General features: G+C 43.5%; 1 protein-coding gene across 1 annotated transcript; it reads right to left on the bottom strand.

The window, feature by feature from the left end:
• Positions 1-3,181: 3,181 nt before the first annotated feature.
• Positions 3,182-15,846, bottom strand: fam171b (family with sequence similarity 171 member B). The gene is made up of 8 exons (XM_084921014.1): positions 15,544-15,846; positions 14,664-14,897; positions 13,574-13,666; positions 12,268-12,426; positions 11,482-11,652; positions 11,275-11,391; positions 11,062-11,185; positions 3,182-8,801 (listed from the first exon to the last, which is right to left on the bottom strand). Exons 1-8 carry the CDS (start codon positions 15,740-15,742, stop codon positions 7,481-7,483), a joined length of 2,418 nt encoding a protein of 805 aa, XP_084777140.1. The 5' UTR covers positions 15,743-15,846; the 3' UTR covers positions 3,182-7,480.
• Positions 15,847-16,579: the final 733 nt, after the last annotated feature.

Consider the following 16,579-nt stretch of genomic DNA (forward strand, 5'->3'; position numbering starts at 1 on the left):
GTAAGTAGATCAGTTTTTCCTCCAACTTACACTTCGTTTCTCACAAATTTCCAAATTACAATTTCTTGTCTTGTAAAGTTGTAATTTTTTTTTTTTGTAAATGTATTATTTTGTCCTCATAATTTACTTTTTTTAATGCATCATTTTTACTCATAAATTTACATGTTATTCATAAGTTTGTCATTTTCCATTTTTGTAAATTCATCATTCTCATAAATTAACAAATTTTAACTTGCTAACCAACATTTTCTTTTTAACCAATTTAACGGGTTTTGTTTTGTTTTGTTTTTTTAATGTCATTTTTCCCCATAAAATTTTCTTTTCTTCTAAAAGAGTTAGCCTTTTTTCCTATGAGTGTAAATTTTTTTAGCTCATAATTTTCTCGTTGTTTCGCCACAAATTTGCCATTTCTTCTTAAACTGTGCCATGAATGACAACATATACCAAATAAGTTGATCTATTCAAATGAAATTCAGCTTGTGGTTCTTCAAAGATTTATCTCTCTGTAGTTCTGCATTTATAAACATAAGACTTTTTTGAAATTGCCACATGGGGGTTAAAAGATGGCGTCTTTGTAGCACAGGGGGTGTTAACATCTTAGACATTCCTGTCATTTAGCTGTGTTAATCCTAACGTATTTCTAGAAGGTGTAGATGACAGTGTCCCAAACGTCATACTTTTGTACTCATGCTGCCAAGCCTAACCCTGAATGCCAGCACAACCATCAGTCCTGACTTGTCACATAGAAATAAATCATTAATTGTAAAGAGCTTCTGTACTCATATGAGAATTTTGTAGAGAAACAGAGTCACTTTGTGTTTTATTACTTAGTCTATATGTGTTTTTAAACTGCACATCTATAACTGCAGGATCTGGGCTAAATATCAGCAGAGTCCCATCAAATCACAGTGCTCTTATGCTCATGCTGTGCCAGGTCAGGATGTTCAGGAAGATGGCGTGGAGGAACACACCCAGTGAAGTGGTGATTCTCCACCAGGACCGCGCCCCTAACACCAGCATGTTACTGCTGAGGTCCTACGGTCCTGACTGTATTTCTGCTCAGAGACGAGGGAGAGAGCAAAAACTTCAAGGTGATTCGACGTGCGTGCTGGTAGCGCTCCAGAAATGACTCACATCCTTCCTGCTAATGTGCTGCTCTTTGTCACGATGCTCAGGTGTTCCTGGGTGACCCACATACCCACTCCTGCCCTGTGTTCACCAAGAAGCTGGAGCCTTACAAGCACATCTGCTGGTATCACTGACACAACGGAAGGAATAGCCATTGATGAGCATTTTAATATATTTTTTAAATACATGTAGCTGTGTGAAGGCAAACACTGACTGTAACAGTTGAATGCATTGATTTGTCCATAGTACATAGTGTTTATTTTTCTCTTTACCCATTTTTAGGAGAACTATTTAACAATCCTCTCCAAAAACTCCTTTATCCCTCTAAAGAGTCAGCAGTTATGTTATGGCATCCTTTCTAAAAATTCTAATCGGTAGCTTTACCAACAGGAACAGTGATGACAGGCTGCTAACAGGAAACTCCAGGGTGGGAAGGCTAAATGAGCATGACTACCTCTTAAATCAACCTTTTTAATCTTTATCATTTCAGGGTTTTACTGCGGAAAGTCAGACTACCCAGAGAACATGAATGTGAGTTACTTTCAGACTTTTGGTTGGTCAAAGATTGTAAAAACCTTTGAAACGTTTACTCACCCATGGGTATGAATCTCATGGTATTTGGGGGCTTTTAATGATTTCTTTGAACTGTTCTTTTTTTTAGTGGTGGAAAAAGAACTAATGTATGTTATATAATTCTATATTTAAAAGCTTAAAAAAACAAGAACTGTGTGCACAACTTTGATTTTATACATATACACTCCCATTAATTTGTGGCTTAATGTCTCTTAGCATGTTGGACCTCAACCAGACACTTTTGGTAGCCACCAACAAGCTTCTGGAATAATCCTGGCTCATATCTAACGGCTCTTCTTGGCAGAATAGGAAGAATTCATTTAAATCGGGTGGTTTCTTGGCACAATCTAGGCTTTTAAGCTCAGTCCAAAAATTTTCAACAGGGTTGAGGTCGGAGCTTTGGGAAGGCCATTGCAGAAGCTCAGTGTTAGCCTGCTTTATCCGTTCTGTAAGCAGTTTTTATGTGTTTGGGATCATTGTCATGTTGGAACACCCAACTGTGTCCAAGTTTCAACCATCTAGCTGCTAATTTGAAGTGAAGAATTTGGAGTCCTCCCCCTTCATTATTCCAACCATTTTGTGTAATGTATCATTACCACTGGCAGCAAAACGGCCTCCGATTCTACCACCACCATGCTTGACAGCTGGTACAGTGTTCTCAGGTTTGAAAGCATCACCTTTACCAGTCATGATACTTTCCAGTTTGGTTCTTCTTCCAGACCTTTGAAACGTGGTGATAGATCTTAATAACAGCTGTACTTACATACAGTGAGTTAAATGGATGATCTTGGAATCTGCAGTTGGCTCCAAAAAACATTTCCAACTTGGGTAAATCAACAATTCTCTTTCTTGGATCGTCACTTGGAGTTCCTTGGACTTTCCCATTGTTCTGAGTATTGGTCAATTCAATGAGTGCTGTCAAACAATCCCTTTAATGCTGCAAAGAGCAATGACGAGTTACATTAAAGATTTAAGCTGTACAATCATTCCACCCAAGAACAGTTGAAAGAAATCATTAAAAATTAGCATCACGTGGCTTTTCAGGTGAAACTTTTCTGTGTAAAGTTTTACATATTAAAATCGAACATTAACCAAACCGTTATTTCATATTCTAAATTTTCACCTTAATCAACTTCACATGCGCACACACATTTCAGCTCCACATGGACTGTGTGGACCCGATCCTTTGGAAGTCCAACTCCTGCCCCTTGGATGGATATGTTGTTTACAACCCCCTGACTTTTAGAACCAGTGACAGGAAGACCTCCGCAAAGTCAGACTTCACTTCGAGGTGCTATCAGGCACTTCAGTTTCTTTAAACATCAGGAGATGAATCCTTAATCAAAATCAAGTAAAAAAAAAGAAAAAAAAGAAAAAAAAAGACTCGAATCTGCAAGTATGAGATTTATTTTTGCTTGCAAAGTTGTATTTTTTCTGTATTTTACAACACAGCATTAATTAAAAAGCCATAAATTCTCACTGGTATCAACTAAGTTTATTAATTTGGTGCACAAAAAAGGCAAGACTAACAGCACTACCATCATTACAGAGGTAAAAACACAAGAGGTGTCCATTGGGGAAGAATCAGACGATTCGATAGTGAGACACACAAGGGGAACACTATACATGGAAATCAATACAAATCACGTTCAAAAACAGGAAGTGGCAGTGATCGGAGTTGTTGCACTCGTCAAGAAGTACCAGCACAACGTGTTGACATACGACTCCTCGAGTGGCCGCTGAGGCTGGGGGTGTACTGTGTTTTTTAAAGCTGATGACAAGCAGGAGAAAAATATTTTCAGCTGTAAGCGTACTGAATGATCAAGTGCTCAGTTTGTTGCTACATTTAAAATTACAAAGCTCAGGCTTTTTGTACAATCCTGTGGGGGAAAAACACTCAAAATCTGTTTCATTCAACCGGTGCATATCTCCACTTCTGGATGGTAGAAAAAAACAGCACAAATGATTTAAGTCACTGTCACATCGTACATAAAATCTTTACTATATACATACAAAAGAGCACACGTGAATGTACAGAATGAAATCCAAAGAGTCGTAAAATGATGGAAGACTAATTATGGTAAAAGCTTTGCTGCACTGTTCTCTTTAAAAAGTGAATTTACTTGAAAATATTGCTATTTGAACCATTGCTTTTCACACTGTATCATGGTTCAACAGTTTTAAATGTTTTATTGTGGATATTTTTACCCACTTTTAGTGGGTTTTTAACCCGACCTTCAGTGGGTACCCATATTTACCCACTGAAGATTTCTTGGAAACATGGATAAACCTGCCTTGTCCTGCCAAGTAGGAAAGGCATGAAAGAGTATGGTTGGCCTTTTTGTTCAATATTTCATATTTGTATAAATATTAAGAGCGTAAGTACTCAGATTTATGCTACCAGTTGTCCTCTGAGCTCAATGCTAGCATGCTAATATGGTCACAATAGTTAAGCTTAACATGCTAAGCGAGTATATGTATATGCCTTGTAGGGCCGCAGACCAGTCAGCACGCCCCTTATAAAATGTGTATTCCCTGACTGGTTGGTGAGTGGTTGCTGGCTGTCGTTGTGTAAAATAGTTTGCAAAACAGGGTACTGCCTCAAAAACCTTGTTGCAATTGCTTTGGTCGCTAGCAGATTACTGCGGTCGTCCACAGTTTGCATGGAATTTGTCTGCAAACACTCACCAGTCAACCAATGAGTGGTAATGAAACATGAACAAGTGTAGCACCACCTAGAACATTTGCATTCAAAGTAAAAGCTGCTGAACCAACATATTTCAAAAGGCAACACTTTTACTGTAAAGGCAGTCTGTGCTCTATTCTTCACAGTTTTACTATCGCTTCGTGAGTAGTTGACAAGACTTGAAGTGTTTGCAAACCAGGTGGAGACTTCCGTGCAAACTCTGCGCCAAATCGGCCCTCTATCTTGTTACAGCCAGCTTCACCTAGCAACAGTAACCTCCAACAACCTTTTGCTAATCTGGGAAAACACATTTTTCCATAGTGAACGGCAGTTACAAGGGGGTCACTGGTCTTAGCAATGGATTCCACAGCGACTGCCCACAACAAGCAAAAGATCCCCCAGTTCAAGACCAGGAGGAAATACCTTGTGGGTTGCATCAGGAAGAGTATCCTGCCCAATCAAATGTGCAGCACTGTCCACTGTGGAAACCCTTAGTGAATAATGGGAGAGCTTAATGTAGTTTTCTTTTGGTTGGAGAATTTGTTTTTTCCTAGCAGCCTTCCAGTGCCAGGCAGTCGCCATCAGCTCTCTACGTCTTGTGTAAATGAGGCCTTAGTCATCTTATTTCAGCTAATATTTCTCATATTTGCTGGTTAGACACAAAGTACAACAGACATTATTATTAGTTTTGCAGGAACTGAACCGTTAAAAATTTGACCATGGACTGTTTAAAGGATGGACAAGGTCAAACTAATGCAGGAGGGCCTTAAAGGTGCATTCTGATATCCAGCAGGGGGCGAGTCCTCTGACTGCAAAAAGACTTAGGGTCATATAAACCTTTACAGAAAACCGCCCACAGTTCCTAGTTGACAAGTTACAGACACAGTTGCCAGTTTCAGAACATAGTCGTTCCAACCTCGTTTTAAAAATCTTAATACTGAGCAAGCAGTTTCTCAGTCAAATCCACACCTTACACATCACAGCTGGTTTCAAACATCACAGTGTTTGAAACCAGCTGGGGAAAACACTCATCCACTGAAGCACTTAACAGGCCAATGGATGATGCTCTGGTGGCTAGGTCCATCTTTTATACAGTCTATGACTTTGACTTTAAGATGATGCAGCGTGGAAATTTAAGGGTCAGCAAAGTTCTTACAAATCATCCTGAGAGGAACATTAATATACATGGCTATCCATCCAACCAAATGTCAGCCTTATGGTGAACCGGAGAGGAAAATACGTTTGTGATTGAAATAACTGTGATACAGTATCAGGAAACAATGAGCCTCTGTACACATTCTAACAGTAAACCACCAACAGTTGTTGAAATGGTTTACCAATGGACCAACTAGCTCACAGACCGCTACAATGGCATTGCCTTCTGTTGAGCTGCACTATATCAGTGTAGCAAAGAAGCACTCTCTGGACCAAAAGAGGAGAACCATTATTATAAACTGAAGCGTTCATTCAAACCCAGATTTTTTTCCCTCCCTCTAGAAAATATAAACCTATGTTGATGCCTACTGTGTGAGTATATATATATAAATAGATTTGGGCATGCAGGTACAGCTAAAAGCAGATCTCCAAGGCACCAATTGCACAATGCTGTCAAGAAATTAGTTTCAAAGGGTAATGCTGTACCCGAAAAGATGTTCAGGTATTAAGAAAAAAGTAAATCAAATCATAATTTATTGGGAAGCAACAGATTCTTCCAGTTAAAGAGGACTTGCTATGCTTGTTACCATCTCCATGTTATTATTCTTGGACTCTACTGGAGTAGCTTTGCATTATTCAAGGATCAAAATAATAAATATTCCTTATACTGAGCCCCGGAGTAGCCTATCTTAGACTATTTGTCTTCTAAATGGCTTCCACTAACAAACAGAGGGTTTGAACAACAAGTGGGTGGGGCAAAGACAGCCCCACTCTCTGACATCATCCAGAGCCAACAGCAGAAAAAAACTGTCTGAAAGCAAGTATTTAAAGTAGACTGAAGCCGGCACTTTTCCTTGCAGAGGTTACTTAGACATACACTGACCTCATCAATTAAAACCTAATAGGTAGCACAATAAGTCCACTTTGTCCATTGTGTGACAACAGCATATTTATAACAGTATCCCTCAAAGAAAAGTAGCAACTGTACCACTGATTGTTTCCAATAGTTAATCTAATTCTTTGGGCTCTTACGAATCCCGTTAAACAAGTCTTGACACGTTTTGTCATACAAATAAATGTGGACAACTGTAAATGGAAATAAATGGGAAAACAATTCAGTCTCTAAGTAATCTATGATGAATTGCCGTTAACGGTAAAATGCAAATATATTCATACGCACGGTGAAAACATTCATTTTCATGCATTCAAAAACAGATGTAGGCTAAAAACCTTAAACTTCAGACATGAACTTCAAAATGGCAGCTTTGCTTTGCTTTACAATGTACATCAAAATTTCAATCCAAAGGTTCTGGAGTCAGTCAAACGTTGGAAAGCTGAAGCTCATTTTCCTTTTACTTACACTCAGTTTAGTTAACAAATCCCAGAGCGTCATTTAAGGTGGAATGAGGCAGTAGGATACAAAGCGAGATGTGAGTGCTGCGGACTGGGAAAGCTTCTTCGTCTTATTTAATATACAGCAGGCATTTATGGTGAGGATAAGTGCACTACACATTGACCTGTATCTGTGTCCATCCTGCAAACTCACCAGATTTTTTTTATACTAAATATCGACACACACCACCTTTGCGTAACCCTATTTAACGATTACAGGCAGTAAGAAGGCACCCTCTATAATGCCAGAACCGGATACTGTGGGACATCGTGTTCACACGGACATCTGCTGTGAGGAATCTCGCTGGTGATCGTCAGATTTGGGAGAATGAGAGAACACGGTGCACAAACTCGTCTTAACAGCAGCTACATAACGTGACACAGATGCTGATTCATTTCTTGAGCTAGCTTATGCATTCTTTGGCAAAGTTGTACAATCACAGAACTCAACAACAACAATGCCTGTGTGAACACAAACTCATATGAATTACTTAATTTGGATTTTAACTGAAGCACTGATGGGTGGGGAAATAAGCCTGAGAAGCTTTAGCTTCTCTTGGTCAGAGGTCTGCCCTCCCGGATGTGCTTGGCGCTCCTCTTTTCCGTCTTCCCCTTCTCCCTCACTTTCCTCAGGCGCCGGGGAGGTGGTGTACCTCTTGATTCACTGTCCTCCTGAGCGCTGGATGTATCCATCCCATCACGCTCTTCAGGAATATTCGGAATGGCCCCACTGCTCCCATCTAAAATGTTCCTCAGGGACGGGTCCTCTGGTGTGCAGGTAGCAGTGGTGCCGCTCTCACTGCTGCTCAGGTCCTGCTCTTCGCCGTACCGCCCGCCACGGCTGTGGTGCGGCAGGGAAGAAGCCCTGATAGAAGGTCGGTCACGCTCCGTCTCGCGGATGCTTTGCTGAGGCTCGTTCATGTCCACCCCTGAGTCCAGGCTGGTGTCGTTGCTGCTCGGCGGGCGGTGGTGGCTCTGGAGCTCAATGATGGAGTGGCGGACCTGCGCTGCTGGCTTCCCGTCTAAGGAGACAAACCAGGCTCTGGGGTGAGACGACGAGGACTTGCCACGCGTCAGCTCCAGCAAGGTGCGCTCTGAAATCCCCTGCAACTCACTGGGCACGCCGTGCCCGGTGTTGAAGCCCTCCATGCCAGCTGCCTCATTAAGAGTCCCAGGCACAGAGACGGAGGATTCAAGGAGGTTACTGTAGCGTCCCCACACACTGTTAGGGCCTTGCCCCTGAGGGGGCGTCTCCAGAGGCTGGGGATCATCTTGGTTACTCTGCTGTGGGCTGCTCCCACCTTGTGAGTGGTGGTGAGGAACTTTGGGTAGTGTCTGGGTGTAGCTGTCTTTACTTGCAGGCTCTGAGTGAGCATCATACTCACTTCCGTTGCGGGGGAAGGTGGCGGACTTGCAGCCCGGTAGCTGCTGCTCCTGAGCACTGAAGAGCTCGGGAGCGGGAATAATGGCCACTGGCTGGTTGTAGATATGGACCAGCTTATCCTGAAAGAAGTTGTCGCAGTTGATGTTGGCCCGGTTCTGCTCCGACTTCTCCCTTAATCGAGACACCTCTTCACTGTTGATGTAGTGAGGTGGCGGCTGAGGACCCTTCATCCGATCTGGAGTGATGTTCTCATAAAGCGGTGCCGCGGCACGAGTCCCTGGATCCTCCACGTAGATGTTATAGTTGGCTTTGTGCCTTGGAGTAGATGACGGTTCGCACTGGATGCTGCAGGTGGCGAGGCTGTTGTCGCCAGATCGGAACAACAAGCCCTCTTCCATGTGGGTGGAGGTGGTTTGGTCTTTCTTTACAACCGTCAATTTGGAAAAACGTGCCCTCCTCCTCCTGGGCTCTCGATAAGAACCTCTGTACATGGGAGAAGCAAAAGTTAAGCGGGACAAGCTTTGGTCTACAGGTTTTTCAGACTCACTCAAAGAACCTTTAAAGTAGGAACTGTTTCACTATTTCATTACTAACAGCCTATCAAAGCCGAACACAGAGTAGCACATTTACTTGTTAAGCAGCTCTTGAGAGTTAGCATAACTCTGGCAGAAGATATTGCTAAAGTTGCAACAAGCATTGTAATCTGTCTTTTTAGGTTTTCAGTCATCCAGGTCATACTAGTCTTAAGAGCTTGGTAGAAGGTGAGGGGTCCAGTTTGTTTAGTCACTCTTAAGACTAGCATTGCAATCCTTTCTGCTAATTGTGCACCTGCACTCTTCTACTTTAATCATGTATAGTTTCCCAGTTTGACTGTGCCCTTGCAGCAACTTGATTCTTTTCTTTTTCAGCCATTCTGTTGCAGATTTGCTGCTGTGCTTCAGATCATTGTCCTGCTGCATGACCCAGTTTGGACCTTGTTCAGTCTTTTATAATTGTACTTTAACATGCTGATACAGTGCTATGGTGCAGAGTTGAGATAACTGATATGGTGGAGTTGCAACAATCATGGCAATCATTTCTCCTAGTGCTGCAGCTGCACAGTCTTCTGATCTACTTTACTGATAAAAAGCATGCATAGTCTACCATTTTTACTAAAAATGCCTGAAAAATCCAGCAATCTTTTGCAGCGATATACAGGGAAGGCTAAGCTAAGGCTACAGCTAGCCTAGCCTAGCCTTCCCTGTATGAAAGGTGTCAGAAGTAGGGCTGCCACAAATAGTCGACTAGTCACCGATTATTTTTGCGATTAGTCGACTAATCAGATCATGCATCCATTGGACGTAAAACGTACAGCTTATTGCACCTGCATGCATCTGCTCTTATATAACTATCATTAGCTTACAGCTTTAAATGTTTAAGGTATGTGCTAACTAAAAATAAAGACAAGATGATAGTTTATTAAATTTTAATGAAATTTGCAGATTGTTTCGGTGGCGTTTAATAAACTCAGCCGTCTGCTCCTTGCTAACTAAAATATAACAGGACACTGGAGTATATTCTCCAGCGTCTCACACTTCTGATGATCAGTTGTCTGCTTGACGTTTATTCAGCTGTGTAAAAACTGTAACTTTAATCTCAGCCAAACCGATTTACTCAGGAACAAATAAAACAATAAAAAAGCCAAACAATATAATTTTTAAGTTATCTAAGTGACTTGTATATCATGTTTAACCTGGATAGCGAAAAACGGCAGTGGGTTTGAAAATGATTTGCCGGGAGTCCGGTGTTCTCACCGGCTCTAGTGAGCATTGAACCCCGGCTAGCTATCGAGCTAGTGGGTAACAAACGTCTCCGAAAACGTTGGAGCGCTTTTGAAAATATGTGGTGTCTTGATAAACTGAGCAGATATTTAAGGTTTACACAGCTACATTCTCGCCTGAAAACATGTTAAACGTTTATTTTGTGACCCAGAAAGGATAATAAGAGTAATATTAAAACTAACTAGCTGCCGCCATTGTTGGAAACTGAGCAGGGCCGCTCTGGGTCGCGCTATGAATTCTGGGACACAGCTTCTTCTTCTTCGGGGTTTAACGGCAGCTGGCATCCTTGTACATGTAGTGCTGCCATCTTCCGTTTCAGTCCATTATTACACGCTTAAATCCTACTACTTATTCCTGCGTCTTACAAAGCTTCAAAAGACGCGTCGACGATCGTCGACGTAATCGTGACTAGTCGACTAATCATGGCAGCCCTAGTCAGAAGCTAACAAAGTTTTGTTTTAATTAGAAATTTTGAGCCCAAGAATTGTCTTTAGTTTATATAGCAAATTTATATCTGTTCCAAACAACTGTTAACTGTTTCCTTGATTACTAAAAACTGCCATATTGAGCCATATTGTTTGAGCCCTAATTTAAAGTGACATTGTAACCAGTTAGGCCAAAGAGAAATTTACTGATACTGTTAAAGTCCTGTGAAAATCTAAGCACAACCCATAGCAGAAATAACTTGAAGTAATTATTTCTGTATGGCTTTATCATTTTCTGAGATTGTTAGGAATTTTCTGTATGCAAAGTCGCAGGCAAATCTGAAGAATAAAACTGCTAAGATGATTTCTTTAGAGATGCATTAGAAGGCAATCTTGAAGCTATGGATGCACTCTTAGATCACACCTTTTTTATCTGCCTCTTGTTGATCAGCATTGCATATACTGTCAATTGAAAACATTTCTAGAAGGGTTTCTTACCCACAGTGGCACAAGAGCAGGGACAGAAATCCGATCACTATGGCCAGAGTTCCACCCAGTATTCCTACCAACAGGTAGGTATGGTAAGATAGGAAATCCAAAGAGTTTGCATGTCCCAGATAATCTAAAAGGATAAATGTATAAGAAGATGTGAAACAGGTCTAAACAAAAATAGCATTCACATGTGTTAATGAAGGTCAATGAGGTATCTACCTCTTGATGAAGGCAGAGGGGCGGCAATCCAGTAGCCCAGATGGGAAGCGGTGTAGGTCCAAACCAGCTCATTTCCAACCGTTTTAACTATTCCCAGACCATGATTCTCCCAGCCACCTTCAAACAGCAAAGAAAATAGCATGAGAGGAAATTTCTTTAGGTCTTTGTCTTGTAATTCAGCTGCTCTGCTGCTATTTGCATTACTACCTGTCTTCTGGTTGAAGGCCCAGGCTGGCACAGTATCAGAGGCCCTGAGGTGTGTGTGGTGGCCCAGCGGCAGACTGATCTGGATGGGTCCTCGAACCTGTAGCTCCTCGCCACCGGAGTACAGCAGGACGCTGATGGCTGCCACGGCTTTCAGATCAATACTTCTGAAAACTGCAAAACAGTCCATGCCAGGAATGTAAATGGTAAAGCATATTGTTTGGGTACCTCAATAAAAAAGTCATCCATCCATCTCCAAAGTCACACTTTCCAGTTCCTACTGGGGAATGCTGAAACAATCCCAGGCCAGACGAGATATATAATCTCTCTAGCAGGTTCTGGGTCAACCCCGGGATCTCCTTCTAGTTGGGTGTTCCTGGAAAACCTCCAAAGACAGGCACCCAAGAAGCATCCTAACCAGATACCCAAACCACCTAAAGTTCCTCACCCTATCCCTGAGGCTGAGCCGAACCACCCTACAGAGGAAGCTTACCTCAGCCCCTTGTATTCACGACCTTACTTTTTTCATTCTTTACCTAGATTTCATGACCAGAGGTAAAGGTTGGGATGTAGATGGAGCAGTAGATCAAAACCTGAACCACCCTAACCCACTACTGACAAGGAGTGTGAGCTGGGTGTGTGGACCCTTCAGCACCACAGAGTGGTTTCTGGGACGTGGAACATCATTTTTCAAAGGCATGATTGATCTCTTTCATTCTGTACCTCTTTAACTGGACCAAATGTCATTGTGACGTTTAAAAAATCTGATCAGGAAATGTTTTTCTTTACCTGATTTGTTGCTGATGAAGCCTGGAGTGCAGTTGGTGCAGTCCTTCGCTAGGTGGGGATGTGGTACAGTCAGGTACGCCATCACCGAAGAGATGTTGGTCTTATCCGGGATCGTGAGAATGTTCTTTGGGAACTTCACCATCGGCTGGGATGAGCTGTCTGTGAAAACAAAATGGCAGGTTATCAGTAGGAATTTGGGCACGTGTGCTTTTTAAGTCGATTCAGCTTTCTGCACATTTGTTACACATCTGCAAGCCGCTTTGCAAACCACTTCCACAACAGCTCCTCCTTTTAAAGGTGTAATTGAATCTTCTCTTTACTCAAATAATCTTTACAAGTGACTTTAGTTCAACTTGAGTCACTTGTAAAGTAGCCACATACAGCTCAGTTTGGTCTGCTGTTTCAATCTATCGATTTAACTGTGAAGCAAACTAGCTAAAATGAACCCTCACTGGGTAGTTGATCTTACAGTCAGTATGTTCACTTTACTAATGAAAGTCTTTTCAATGTAAAGAAGAGGGGCCCTGCCATCCACCCACTGGGCTGCTGTACACAGTGACAGAACACAAGTACATTAAAAACTGACTAAACTAAGAGCAGCCTGTGTGCAGAAAAGCAGTTTGTTTAGTTTTCTGCAGTCTGAAATCTGGAATTTGTCTTTGCTGAAGGTTGACAGCAGTGATACCTGCAGGAGTTAGCCTTAAGCAGCTTCACTACATTCATTTTAGAGAGGGAGGCATGTGTCACAGAGTTTAAATACCTGGAGTCAACCATCCAAAAGTAACAGATGGTGAACAAGAGAGTACAGGCAGGGTGGAGCGGGTGGAGACGAGTGACAGAGGGCAGCAAGAATGGAAAGGAAAGTTAAGAAGATGGTTAATGGTTTGGACATAGTGGTGCTGACAAAAAGACAGGACACTGGGAGTAACCAAGGGAGACAAAATTAGAAATGAGTACATCAGAGGGACGGTTTACTCTGGATATATTTTTACTTCTGTGCAGTAAGGCTGATGCACCAAACCAGGAACAGCAGCGCAGTGTTTACAAACTATCCAGAGGGCTGAATCGTACCTCTGGGCAGACCGATTCCAGCCTCTGAAGCCACATGTTTAGACACCTCTGGTTTCGTCTCAGTGTCTCTGACAAGTGTGTCCACTTTACACTGTCAAACACACTCAAAAGCCTACTTAAAGCAGTGTAAATTGAATACTAAAAGCCTAAACACAGTGTGTGTGTGTGTGTGTGTGTGTGTGTGTGTGTGTGTGTGTGTGTGTGTGTGTGTGTGTGTGTGTGTGAAGGAACTCACCAGGTACCTTCCCGGTGATGAGCACGGAGTCTTCATACAGCCAGATGTTCCCCTGACTGTGAGGGAGCAGCAGCAACGTGACAGAGGAGAAAACTGCCAGAGGACAAAGAAAAAGATCAGGAGCCAAACACAAGTACAGAAGAACAACAACGATCTGTCAGGTTTTCATGACCTATAACATCTGCTGGTGTGTTTGAATGTTGGTTTGGTAGCTTGTAGAGCTACAAATCCAACAGCAGAGGGCGTCCAAACATTGGAGCACAGCAGAGTTCAGCTGTCTGGCTCAGCACCACAAAAGGGAGGCGTCTCTGCTAATGCAGAGCGGATCTCAACTGTTCCCCCCACCCTTCCTGCATTTTCTCCTCCATAACACCTGCTCCCCACTTCCCTTTGAATCACCACCTGCTCCCTTGCCCCTTCTCCACACTAAGGCCAGCAGAATAAAAACATCCCCACCACCCCCCTGCTCTGGCAGGACAAAGACACTTTGCTGAGACAAGCATAGGTCTCATGCCGGCCTGAGGCAGACACCTCGACTCCAAGAGCGATCGATGAGGCGAGCACAGGACGCCACGCTCAGTTACACTCGACTGGGAACATAAATCGCCTCATCGTGGACAAACCTCAGAGACAAGTTGTGTGTTGTCGCTGACACTTCATTAATCTATAATGACAATGAATAATGCAGGCGAGTGTGTGTGTGTCTGAGTGTGTGGAAACTGTGCTAGCAATACTGTAAGCTCCACAGTCTTGTTTTTGGGTTTTTTTACGTGACCTTTTAAAAAATGATTTACTGTTTTGGTCATTTTTAGGTTGGCAGTGAGCCCACTTTCTGAATTCTGTATCTAAAGCACTTTAGACCAATAACAATACTCACCAATACCAGTACCGATATACCAGTATTGGTACTTGCCAATACCAATATTGGTATTGGTAATATCTGCCCTGTATTTACTTGGTAATTGAAAATTAAAATTATTTAATAAAATTCAGTGGGCTACATACTGAACTTTGAGGATAGAAATAAAGTATTGATCCAGTACTGATATCAGTAATTGTATCGATCTGCCCACCTCTGCTGGTCACTCACTTGGTCTCTTATTGGTGCTCCAGGGGAGCAGGCTGGGCACGTAGCCTCCCATGCTGCCCAGCAGGGTCAGACCGAGGCCCGGACTGTACGCCACCCAGAGCAGAACCTCCCCCATCTCCCCGGTCTGGACAGAACTCCTCAAGGTGTGGTTGACGTAGACGTCCACCGAAGCCCCCGACAGGGGCTGGCGGGTCACCAGATCTCTCACCAGGACCTTCAGGGCAAACTGAGGCTCTGCAAAGAAGATGCCAGAGGAAAAAGAAGAGATCTGGGTTGCACGTGTCCCTCCAGCGTGCTCCGTAACCTTTCTCTCGCCATGAAAAAGTGATGAGGCGAGCACTTCTGCGGGGAGGGTGGAAAAATACATCCAGGAACCGAACGACAGCACAGAAGAGATGCAGTCTGACTTTTAAATACGAGCTTCCAGATAAACAATGCGCTGTTTGCTGTTATTGACGGACACACACACACAGCCTCAGCTGTCCTTTGTGTGTTCACTAGGGACAGGATGTAAACACAGGCTTTACTTACTGTATCAGCAGAGCAGCACAGGATTACCACACTCCCCTCCCTCGCTGTCTCCCATTAAGACATCACCTGCTCAGGCCAAAAAGATAAAAGCCTAATCCTCCACACCTCCATATTCCTCCTATTAATCCTATTACACTGGACTGTCTGATTCCAGTCCAGCAGTGTATCAGTGTGCTCCTGATTTCCTAATTTATTGCAGAAAGCTCCCTTTATTAACGCACCTGCACCATCAGTCATGCCCCACTGTTTCCTCTGCAGCTGATTTCCATTTTCAGTAACAATGACATCCCCCTCCTCCATCCCCCTCCATCCTCCAGCAAACACCCCCTTCCTCTTTGTTTATGTTTACCTGCTGATAGAGCCGAGAGGGTGGCGGCTCGGCCCGAGGTGGCGGTGTCGGTGCCGGACGGGTCTCCGGCCCCGGCCGTGAGGCCGCCGCCCTCCTCCAGTGCCGCTGCTGCCCTCGCCGCCCCATCCAGGCAGGAGATCAGCAGCAGCGACGGCAAGAAGAGGAGCAGCGGTGGTGGGTGGCGTTCAGCGGCGGGCATGGCGAGAGGGGGAGCAGGCTCAAAGACATAACGGACCGCGAGGAATCGAGCTCTGGAGCGGGGAGCGCGATCACCGAGGCCTCGTCCCTCCCTCCCTCCGTCTGTGTGTCTGTCAGGGTTCCTGTGATGCTGGTGCCGAAAGAAGGAGGAGGCACCCCGCGGAGAGGAGATGCGCTGGTGCTGAGGCTGGGCGTGTGGGGCCGAAGATCGTCTATATAAACCGAGATGTCTCACTCTGTTAGAGGACTGCGTGCGGTAATCGAGATTAAACAAAATGAGGGCGTGTATCAGTAAACATACCCGGAGCAGAAGCACTGCCGCTGTTTTCTAACGTTTCATGGATGTTACTGTTTGACAAGAGTCTCTGCTGTCCGCGGGAAAAGTGTCAGAGTGAGCGGTCCTCTCTCTGCGTCATCTCTGATGAGACCCAACATGCTGTTATATCATCAGGGTCTGCGCGGCCCTCTGTCGGTAAACTGGGGACTCAACACTTCGGATCATACAGGGAATTCTTTATACTTTGCTATGTACATCTTTAAATAAATCACGTTTTCAAACATACATGTAAATACAGTAAATAAGGCAAACTCTCTTAGGCAGCTTTTGTGTCATTTCTTTAGTCTTTAGGAATAGTTCTCCAGGCTTTTTGAAGGACATTCAAAGCTCTTCTTTGGGTGTTTCTACCTTTAGATGATTTTCATAATTTTCATACCTCAGCCTTTTCTCTCCGTTTCCCTTCCTTAAGAATGGCTTGTTGACAGCCACTGAGACCATTTCTGATGAGGAACAATAGATGATCAGCTGAAGGTCCAGATGAATCTATCAGGTCCTGTGTCA

Source organism: Perissodus microlepis, chromosome 23 (genome assembly GCF_051167445.1).
Source record: "Perissodus microlepis isolate ML-2025 ecotype Zambia chromosome 23, ASM5116744v1, whole genome shotgun sequence".
Lineage (NCBI taxonomy): Eukaryota > Metazoa > Chordata > Actinopteri > Cichliformes > Cichlidae > Perissodus > Perissodus microlepis.

Coding starts and splice junctions, on each gene's coding strand:
- fam171b (XM_084921014.1), bottom strand. CDS start 15,742: ATGCCCGCCGCTGAACGCCACCCACCACCGCTGCTCCTCTTCTTGCCG. Junction 14,898..15,543: donor CCTCTCGGCTCTATCAGCAG/GTAAACATAAAC, acceptor TCTTCTTTGCAG/AGCCTCAGTTTGCCCTGAAG. Junction 11,653..12,267: donor CTTCATCAGCAACAAATCAG/GTAAAGAAAAAC, acceptor ACTGTTTTGCAG/TTTTCAGAAGTATTGATCTG.